Genomic DNA, 10,705 nt, shown 5'->3' on the forward strand with positions numbered 1-10,705 from the left:
ACGTTGGTGGATGGAGCGAGACATGATGTCCCAGATGTGCTCAATCGGATTCAGGTCTTGGGAACGGGTGGGCCAGTCCATAGCTTCAGTGCCTTCATCTTGCAGGAACTGCTGACACACTCCAGCCACATGAGGTCTAGCATTGTCCTGCATTAGGAGGAACCCAGGGCTAACCGCACCAGTATATGGTCTCACAAGGGGTCTGAGGATCTCATCTCGGTACCTAATGGCAGTCATGCTACCTCTGGCGAGCACATGGAGGGCTGTGCGGCCCCCCAAAGAAATGCCACCACACACCATTACTGACCCACTGCCAAACCGGTCATGCTGAAGGATATTACAGGCAGCAGATCGCTCTCCACGGCGTCTCCAGACTGTCACGTCTGTCACATGTGCTCAGTGTGAACCTGCTTTCATCTGTGAAGAGCACAGGGCGCCACTGGCGAATTTGCCAATCCTGGTGTTCTCTGGCAATTGCCAAGCATCCTGCACGGTGTTGGACTGTGAGCACAACCCCCATCTGTGGATGTCGGGCCCTCATACCATCCTCATGGAGTCGGTTTCTAACCGTTGTGCAGACACATGCACATTTGTGGCCTGCTGGAGGTCATTTTGCAGGGCTCTGGCAGTGCTCCTCCTGTTCCTCCTTGCACAAAGCCGGAGGTAGCCATCCTGCTGCTGGGTTGTTGCCCTCCTACGGCCTCCTGGTGTACTGGCCTGTCTCCTGGTAGCGCCTCCAGCCTCTGGACACTACGCTGACAGACACAGCAAACCTTCTTGCCACAGCTCGCATTGATGTGCCATTGTGGATGAGCTGCACTACCTGAGCCACTTGCGTGGGTTGTAGAATCTGTCTCATGCTACCACGAGTGTGAAAGCACCACCAACATTCAAAAGTGACCAAAACATCAGCCAGAGAGCATAGGTACTGAGAAGTGGTCTGTGGTCCCCACCTGCAGAACCACTCCTTTACTGAGTGTGTCTTGCTAATTGCCAATAATTTCCACCTGTTGTCTATTCCATTTGCACAACAGCATGTGAAATTGATTGTCAATCAGTGTTGCTTCCTAAGTGGACAGTTTGATTTCAGAGAAGTGTGATTTACTTGGAGTTATATTGTGTTGTTTAAGTGTTCCCTTTATTTTTTTTGAGCAGTGTAGGTAGATAGATAGATATAGAGAGGGAGAGAGCATTACAATTTATATATATATACATACAATAGAGAGAGAGAATTACAATTTTTGCCTCACTTTTTAAATTTGACACTTTAATCCCCTCCAGTGTGCAAATATAGGCCCTGCAGACTACAACTACGATGAGACCATCAGTACCCTACGCTATGCCAACAGGGCTAAAAACATCAAAAACAAAGCCAGGATCAATGAGGACCCTAAAGATGCCCTGCTGCGCCAGTTTCAGAAAGAGATCGAGGAGCTCAAGAAAAAACTGGAAGAAGGTTAAAAAGCCAGACTCTAAAGAAAGCGTCACACTTTTCCATTTGAATATATTTTTAAGAGTAACCCATATCTTTGTGAAAATGCTGTTTTGTTTGCATCTAGGTGAAGAGATCTCTGGCTCAGATGGCAGTGGATCAGAAGAGATGGATGAAGGTGATGATGAAGGAGGGGTGCCAGGAGGTGGTCGCAGGAGAAGAGGTAAAAACAGTTATACTGTTATTAATAAGCGCATAGATTGTATAACCTAAAATCTGCTTATGGTGATGATTTGCGTAGACGTTTTAGGTCTTATCACTGTCATCAATGCATTATGAGTCAGCACTGAGGTTGCTTTGATATTGTTTGAAAGTTCAGACTTCCTTAAACAAAAAAACTCTTAGAGTTCCCCTGGTATTCTCACCTTCTATTCGTAACAACTGGTGATGCTAACTACTCACGAATTCAGTGTGTTGCAATGCTGGGTGTTCCCAGCAGGCCTTTTTCTATTAGATTTTAAATTGCTCTCTAGTTATATTTTCAGTTGTGATTATTACTATTTAAATATTAGGCTACTCTGCATTAATAACAACCAACCTGTCTGGGTTTTGTGAGTAAGATCATCTGCTGTGTCTGTTATATGCATGCATGCATATTACAGATTGGAGCAGTTTGATAGACCCACAAATTGCAAACCAAATGGTGCTAGGCCTGTTTTATCTCTCATTGTGTGTTTGTTATCGTGGGCTTTGCTGGGTGTAGTACTTCCTCTCCTCTTTTACAGACAGTAGCAGCAATAATAGCTCAGAATTTGACTGTACCTCTGCAGTGCCACTGTCCACTGAGGATAAACCTCAGAATAGTGAGTGAGAGCAGCACTCTGCTCACCAACCCACCTGCCCACAAATGTAAGCCCTTTTCACACATGGGAGGGTAAATTTGCTTTTTTAGATGTGAATAATAATAATAATAATAATAATAATAAAAATAAAAGACAGCATTTTTGCAGTTTTTGCTGTGAACTTTTATACCTTATTGGCCATTTATTTTCTTGACCAACATACTCAGTGCTTTGAGATGCCTTATCACCATTTTAGTTTCCCCAACAATGTAACCTCTTTAAACAGATGATCTGGATCTGACATACTATAGTCTACACTGCAAAGTCTGCAACTGGAGTTTTAAATTGTGTATATTTTGTAGTTATTTTGCACTCTTAATATCGTCATTAGCCTGTTACAGAAAATGTTAGGATGGATGAGTGGGTGGGTGTCTGGGTGGAGGATAGCTTTTAGGTTGTTTAGTTTTTCTGTTTGTGCTCTGTAAACAGGGAGCATGAATGAAAGCTGAAAACCAACCTGCCAACCAGCATTCTTCTTTGTGCTGTGCATGTAGGTGATTTTCTTTAGGGGATTTCCTGATGCCTTGATGTCTCGTCAATGACTCGTCATTTCTAGCATTTCCACTGTATATTGGTCAGCTTACCTACTTACTTGCTACTATTTCTGAGTGTGGTTAGCACAAGTGTCTGCGTTCATAAGATGCCCATTAAAATAAAAAAATTCACACTAAAACGATTTTCACCAAATTTTTTTATTTTTGGTGAAAATGTGTTTCAATCCAAGATTAAAGTTTGGAACCTGAATCTTTGAATGTCCCCTTTGTAAGTATTTTATGCATTGATCCATTGGTGCTGGAGGTTCCACCCCCACCCCCGCACTATTACATTACAATTAGAATCTCTAGTGGATTGTGTTGCTGGATAATCATTCTTGGTTGCTAACTTGACAGTGTTTATGGGTTACAGTACATGTGTGAAAGGGGCTTCATATTTTCCTTGAGTCTCTGTCACTCCTATAGGCTCACAGCCCCCCCCCCCACCGCAACTGTTCAACATGCCTTCATTTTCATCCCCCAGATCTTGTTGGGCTTTAAATAAAATTTCTTGCAAGGTTGTCAGTTGAATGAAGGCGCTTGCGTTGCCGATTCCTGAATTCATTTGTTGCACCTGCCCAGCTGGACAGCGCTGTGTAAAAGGCTGATGTTATTCGAAGAATATTTTTTACTATTCTTCTTCACAAATGACCTAAATGATCAGTTTTTGTGCATGCCAATTCAGTAACCTCACTTTCTAACTCTTTTTTTTTTTTTTTTAATCAAATTGTGAATTGAAACGCTTTATGGCCTGATTCACCCACATCATGTTTCATTATGTGTGGTTTCATTTTTCTTTCCTGCGCGTCTGATGACTGGCATCACTGAAAGATGCTTTTCTCATTAGCAGTCTGTCTTTCACCCATTCCGTGTTCTGTATTTGTTTCAATTTATAGAGACACAAGACTTTCAGAATCACTCTGTAATGTGTTGCTTTTTTTTCTCTCTCTCCTCCTCCTGGTGCAAATGATGCCTGTCTGACTTGCTATGCACCTCTTAATTCAAGAAGAAAGAGGTTGGTGTAAGAATCTACACGGTCCCCCTGTCGTGTAGAAACAGTGGTTTTACTCACTTAAAATGATCAAGATGGCCGACACGCGCTTCAGTAGCTTTTCCCTGACTCTGATTGGATAACAGCTTATATAATCACTGCTTGCATTTTTCTGTTTGTCTGTCCGCCTGCCACCATTGATACTCACTTTTTTCATAACCGCCATGTTACCAACCTTGCATTTCTTATAGTTTCCCTTATTTATAATTTTATACTAACAGTGATTATTTAATGCTGTGTGTTAGCAAGCTAGAAACATGCAGAAGAATTTTTTTGGCACTGCCTCCTAAGGATTCATGTTCATTCAGAAGACCTCACAAGTTTGCTCATAAGTTTGCAGCGACTACGCAGTTGCAAACTTATGAACTGAAACTGCACAGATTAGATAATACTAATCCTGATTTTTATTTATTTTTTATTTATTTTTTATTTTTTTTAAATAACTAAATATAAAATAAAATACCTCTACAGTGACAAGTACATGTCAAACAACCCGTCAGACTCTTTGTTGTCCTGTGTCTCTGTTCAGGAAGAAAGAAGGTTTCCCCTGACAAGATGGTGGAGATGCAGGCAAAGATTGAAGAGGAAAGAAAGGCTTTGGAGGCCAAGCTGGACATGGAAGAGGAGGAGAGGAACAAGGCAAGAGCAGAGCTTGAGAAGAGGGAGAAGGACCTTCTTAAAGCCCAGTGAGTTAATAAAGAGGAAATAAAATCTATTATTAATTGCAAATGTGGCATTTGCTCATTTTGGTAACTGGATCTTTTAAACCATTAGGCAGGAGCATCACCTCCTGCTGGAGAAATTGTCGGCTTTAGAAAAGAAGGTGATTGTGGGTGGAGTGGACCTCTTGGCCAAAGCTGAGGAGCAGGAGAAGCTTTTGCAGGAGTCCAACAATGAACTTGAAGAGCGTCGCAGGAGAGCAGAGCAGCTGCGGAAAGAGCTGGAAGAGAAAGAGGTAAGGATAAATAACATCGTCGTTGAATCAACACATTATCTAAAACTTTCCTTGGTTTGTCAGCTGATAATCACTTAATTTACTCAGTCAGGCTAAAGAAATGAATCAGTGATAACACTTGGAAAATTCTTCGCTTATTAGCATTCTGTAACCACAGTAAAGTCATACGTAAAAGTTTAACTAGGAAAATTAAGCCTCTATCCACATGTCTGTTACCTTGGAGAGCATATCCTGTTTTGTTTTGGGTTTGTTTTAACCGGTGGACAGCAGGCAAACAAACAGCTAAATTAATAGTTTTGCAAATGATAATTTATTTTTTTTAATTCAACAGTTCACTTCAAAAAAAATGAGAACACTCTCAGCTTTAGCCGCTTATAAGCTATTCATTACTTTACCGTGCTTTACAGCGATAACAGGATATGCTCACAGTTACAACATTGCCTGCGTTACAGAAAAATTATTGCGTCACTGTGGTTGGGAATATGGTTAGAAGGTGATACTCACTCACTCCCTTGTGTTCTGTCTAGTGCAGACTGATTAGGATCTGTTCTGATAAAGGCCATCAAGATTCATGTCTTTTTGAAACCATGAAGACATTTTAAACCTTTTTCTTTTTTAAAGAGACATTTGGATTTCTTTTCTTTTTTTTTTTTTATGGAGAGTCTTGCTTGGGGCTCCATTGTGTAGTGTCACTCGTCATACATACAAAAGATCCAAAAAACAAACAAAAAAAGCCCAGGAAGACCTTCATTTAGGTGTCGCACATAACTGTACTCCTTGCGCTGGTCCCAAGCTCAGGCAAATAGGAGGGTTGCGTCAGGAAGAGTGTCCGGCATAAAGTCTGTGCCAAATCAGACAAGTGTCAGCCCCTTAGGAAAGAAGGGAGCAGCAAAAAGTACCATCTGTGTATATTGCTGCTTGCAAAAGTACCTTGCTTCTGCATAGTCCCTGAACCTTGTCCCTTTTAAAACAGCAAGAACGTCTGGACATAGAAGAGAAGTATACTAGCCTGCAGGAGGAGGCTCAAGGAAAGACTAAGAAGCTGAAGAAAGTGTGGACCATGCTGATGGCTGCCAAATCTGAAGTAAGCTTAACAAAAGGGTTACACCAAGAAAGACCATTCATTGAATTGTTCACAATTGTGTCATGCCAAAGACTGTTATGAGATACTAAAGTATTGGTATAATTAATTGTATATGTACTATATATTCATGTTTAATCAAATAGTTCTTCATGTCTCCATTTATTGTTAGCTTGGATTGGTCAGTACAGAGCAGAAACTGATCTACTGTGTTTGTTGTGTTTCATCCATTAGATGGCAGATCTGCAGCAAGAGCATAACAGAGAGATTGAGGGCCTCCTGGAGAACATCCGCCAGCTGAGCCGAGAACTCCGGCTCCAGATGCTTATCATAGACAACTTTATTCCTCAAGAATACCAGGTCTGTGTGCCGGCTTTTAAGGGAAATCTGGATAATGCAGTCCCAAGTGGCCCCATTTAGACTCCATTTTAGTTAAAGGAATTTACCAGGGAGCTTTAAAATGTCAGTTTTGAGAAAACTTCTTCGAATTATTTGACATTATCAAGGTGATCTAATAAAAAATAAAAGCCATTTTTTTAAGTTATAGAAAATGAAGGAAATGCTTAGAAATATCTCACTTTCTAAATAAAAGCTTTAAAGTGTTAGAATTTCAAAATAAAATCTTCCCATCTATGTTTTTTCTACCTTTTCAGCAGAAAGAAACAAAGTCTAACAGTAGCAACAAATTACAGGGTTTAGTTTCACATATTTGATCGACATACTGAAGGCTCTGATTATTCTGAAAATTTGGCGATTTAAATTGCTGATATGGTACAAATGAAAGTCTTGGTTGTTAAGATGCCAGTTGTGAAACTAATGTGATGCAATCAGCTTCACTGAAGACTCACAACTCTGTGGGAGTTGTTGGGACTGCAATGACACCCAGTCACCTTACAGAGAGTAACAATAGTAACTTAAATCACCCTTAAACAGTGCACACTAAATATTGACCAACAGGACTGACTGTGATGAGAAGCCTTTTCCCAAAAGTTTGCTAAAGAGAGGAGATTTGTTACTGCTAGAGCTTAGTGGTTTTTTACCGACCTGACCAAATAATGATTTTTCACATCTACAAACATGAATTTTAATTCTGTTTCATATGCTTGCCCAGATGTCATTAAGATAACCAACCCAGCATCATGTCATAGAGTAGACCGTAGTTAAAGCAGGGTCAGATTTAATCAGCTGTATTTTGGCGAATACAGATCTATAAATATACGCTTAAGGAGGAAAAGTTATCAGAAGAGAAGTTGATACAGTTTATCTACTAACTGTAGCTTCCAACAAGATCAACAAAACAACAACCAAAAACAAAAAAGAAAAGATTTTTGCACCAAAGTACCTTCACATACATAGACTGTTCATTAAATGCTGTATTCTACTGTGTGTTCACATATCAGCAGGAAGATATATTTGCTAGTCATGTTTGTTATACAAAGACATCATTTTCATAGTACTGCCTCTGCACACTACAACAGTGGATTTTTTTAATCAAACAGTCAATTACATGCCTGAGGTGCCTTAATTCAAGGGTTTTATCAAATTTTTAGGAATTACAGCCACTTGTGCAAAGTGGAAGCATTTAGGAACCCCAGCAACTCTGCAACAAAAGTGGCAGATCAAGTAAAGTTACAGAGTGGGATTGCCAAATCATGAGGGGCATAATATGTGAGAGGCACCAACACTGCTGACCTAGTAAGCCTCCTCTGCTGCTAAAATCATCACAGAAACTGTGTGGCTACCTTTATAGCATGAGTTTCCATGAGTGAGCAGCTCCTGTAAGTGTTACGTGTATTTTTGTCCCACTTGTGTATATTTGCATAACAGATGTTGAAAAAAAGGTAAGATTTAATAAGCAGTTTAAGTGCGATTTAAAACACAAAATATGGTAGAAACTAGCACGACTTCAGATGGAGAGGGCAGACACTGACACAAAATACACTACATTTGAAAAAATATTTTGACTCTGCAGGAAATGTACATAATAAAAATTCAAAATGCTCAAAAAATGCATTTAAATGCACTGTGGGTAGTGCAGATGTCCAAACTGGAGAAATTGCTACTTTCTTTGCCTGCAGGAGTCAAATATTAGCAATGCTTCTCTTGTGCAATTGTCTTTTTACGAGAGAAGCAACATCTGCTGTTATTGAACAGATTTTCATTGAAAGGCAGGCAGACTGTGCTTTTGACGTTTTCTCATGTTTTCCTTGTAGGAGATGATTGAGAACTACGTGCACTGGAATGAAGACATTGGAGAGTGGCAGCTGGTGAGCACATTTTGCACAGCTAATCCACACACCGGTGTGCAGTCTGATCAGCATCGGTTTGAAGGTTTTCTTTTTTGGTCACTTCGTTGTGTGTCTTTTAGAAATGCGTGGCTTACACTGGCAACAATATGAGAAAACAGACTCCTGCTCCCGACAAAAAAGAGAAAGATGTGAGTTGTGGAAAATTGTTTTTGTATAATGAATGATGTGGATTTTTTTTTTTCTTTTCATGTGTAATGCAATGTTGACCTCTCTTTTGTCTCTGTCACCTTTAGCCATTTGAGGTGAATCTGTCTCATGTGTATCTAGCCTACACAGAGGAGAGCATGCGGCAGTCGATGATGAAACTAGAGAGGCCCAGGACCTCTAAAAGTAGCAAGAGTGGTCGTCCCAAGACTGGTCGAAGGTAGAGTGCTTTCTACACAAATCACCACCTTGTGCTTCAATATTGGCTACCTGTCCCCTGTGTAGTTTACACCCCCCAACCACCGAATTTGCATACATGCATTTGCATGTCATACCTGGATGTAATGAACTACATCTTCGCTTTTTTTTTTTTGTTGTTGTTTTTTTTAATCTGATTAAACCCATTTTGGTTTCCATGGGTTGGACTGCCTCTTGTCCACCAGAAAAGCACAACAGCCCTTTAATGGGCCAGCTAATAATTACCATTAACTGACAAAAAAAAACGAACTGAAAACTTGCTTGTCTTCATAATTTCTCATAATGTTGCCTTCTTATCACTCAGTGGTTATAGTAAATGAGGATCAGATACAGCTTAACATACTTACTGCTCTTGGTTGGCTGTGTTGCAATTGCAACCTGTGTTCTTGCATATGCTTATCATGGAACAAGATGACTGATTTCTGCATAATTTTAGTGTAACCCTAGCTGTCATTATCACAGAGGAAGCTCTTCCTCAAAGTAAAAGTACTGATCAGTTGAAACTGATTCGACTTCTTGGTTGTACTTTTAAGGTGCAAAAGATGCAGGAACGGACAAAGTGTAAATGTGGCATTTAAAAGCAGGGTTCAGAATAATTTGTTACACTCTTAGCTCGTTATGTGCGTCGGTACTTGTTAGTTAATGAAAGTCAGCTGATTGCCATTTCTAATCATGTTTTAGCCTTTTATTTGTTCTTGAGTTGAACTGCACGAGTATGGAGAATATATGCTGTCCAACTAAAGAATGGGGTAATGATCTATATATAGTGAACATTTGAGTTCTTCAATATCTTTTAGGAACTCAGACGTTTAGCAGCACTCCATAATTAGTCTATTTATAGACAGGTTGATATGAAACTAATGATAGCATTACTCAATATCACGATATGCTGCTGTTCTGAGAACTGAGAACGCTGAAAACTTTGATAATGTTTATCACACGCCTATCTCCACACAGGAAAAGATCTGTAAAGCCAGAAGCTGTGATCGAATCCCTCCTACAGTGATGACAGCACAGAGGAGACCCTCAGTTCACTGCAATATTCATGTTACCTGAAAGAAGCTGTTAGTCCAGTTTATGGCTGAACAGTGTCTAAAAGATTATCTGAATACAATAATAAAAAAAAAGTTCTCGGCCAAGAGAACCTGTTACATGTATTGCAGTATTTTTATGTTGCTTTGGTAGTGGCAGTTAATTGGAAGCACCATAACCGTAAAAATAGACATTTCTCACTTTTAGGATGCTGAAAATAGAGCTGTGACCTTCTTAACTGATTTCCTGACCAACTAATTCATATGAAATGGACCCAGCTTGATATGAATGCATTATGATTAATTTCTGATTGTGTGTGCAGTTTCACAGATCATTTGGGGGCGAAAGTTAAAGTATTTAAATAAGTATGTAAATGAAAAGTTTGCTTTATACTTTACTGTAGATGAGGAGCTTAGCAGCATGCATGCAAGCTCGCTCGTATGGTTAGTCTTATTAGCTAATGTAAGAAAGTAATGTTTTTATTTTCAAATGTCAGGACACTGTGTTATATGATGAGATACTCCATGCATATGGTATGCCTTAGTATGATGCACTTGTAGGAGTTTTTGTGAAGATCATTTCATTTCATGGTGTTTTATAGTGGAGGCTAACTGGCTGTTATTTTGTATCATACTGTCAAGTGTTTACAACCTCTCCTGAAACCACTGTTTCATTTTTATTATTTATTAAATTATTCCACATTTTATCTCACATTCTGGTGGCTCTGCTTCTGTGTCTTATGATTAAAATGCCAGATAATGATGACTACGCCACACCAGAAATAGCTCAACGTTCTTTCAGAATGAGTTTGTAAACTTAGTGAATTTGGTTTGTCTTTCTCTTCAGCATTAAACAGCTGTTACTGAGCAGTTTTACCCACTGGTACTGGGTGAGATTTGCTGGGGATCCCATGTCTACATGTCCCTGTCTCAGCTAAAAAAAAAAAAACAAACAAGAAAAATTTCTCATCCCTAGAAGGGGGGGTTATCGATCCCATTCCTTCTCACT

At 39.7% G+C, this 10,705-nt stretch overlaps 1 protein-coding gene across 2 annotated transcripts in view; it reads left to right on the forward strand.

Annotated features, from left to right (window-relative positions):
* Positions 1–10,410, forward strand: part of kif3a (kinesin family member 3A) — a 16,401-nt gene extending 5,991 nt beyond the window's left edge. The window contains exons 8-18 of one of the 2 annotated variants that reach the window (XM_030739229.1): positions 1,282–1,456; positions 1,560–1,655; positions 3,874–3,882; positions 4,448–4,604; positions 4,693–4,873; positions 5,847–5,957; positions 6,189–6,314; positions 8,168–8,221; positions 8,323–8,391; positions 8,497–8,627; positions 9,623–10,410. In XM_030739229.1, the coding sequence (XP_030595089.1) occupies positions 1,282–1,456; positions 1,560–1,655; positions 3,874–3,882; positions 4,448–4,604; positions 4,693–4,873; positions 5,847–5,957; positions 6,189–6,314; positions 8,168–8,221; positions 8,323–8,391; positions 8,497–8,627; positions 9,623–9,671 (1,158 nt within the window). In that variant the 3' untranslated portion in view covers positions 9,672–10,410. The remainder of the gene's footprint in view (positions 1–1,281; positions 1,457–1,559; positions 1,656–3,873; positions 3,883–4,447; positions 4,605–4,692; positions 4,874–5,846; positions 5,958–6,188; positions 6,315–8,167; positions 8,222–8,322; positions 8,392–8,496; positions 8,628–9,622) is intronic. The other variant, XM_030739230.1, reaches the window with a different exon arrangement.
* Positions 10,411–10,705: the final 295 nt, after the last annotated feature.

The sequence above is a fragment of the Archocentrus centrarchus genome, chromosome 10 (genome assembly GCF_007364275.1).
Source record: "Archocentrus centrarchus isolate MPI-CPG fArcCen1 chromosome 10, fArcCen1, whole genome shotgun sequence".
Lineage (NCBI taxonomy): Eukaryota > Metazoa > Chordata > Actinopteri > Cichliformes > Cichlidae > Archocentrus > Archocentrus centrarchus.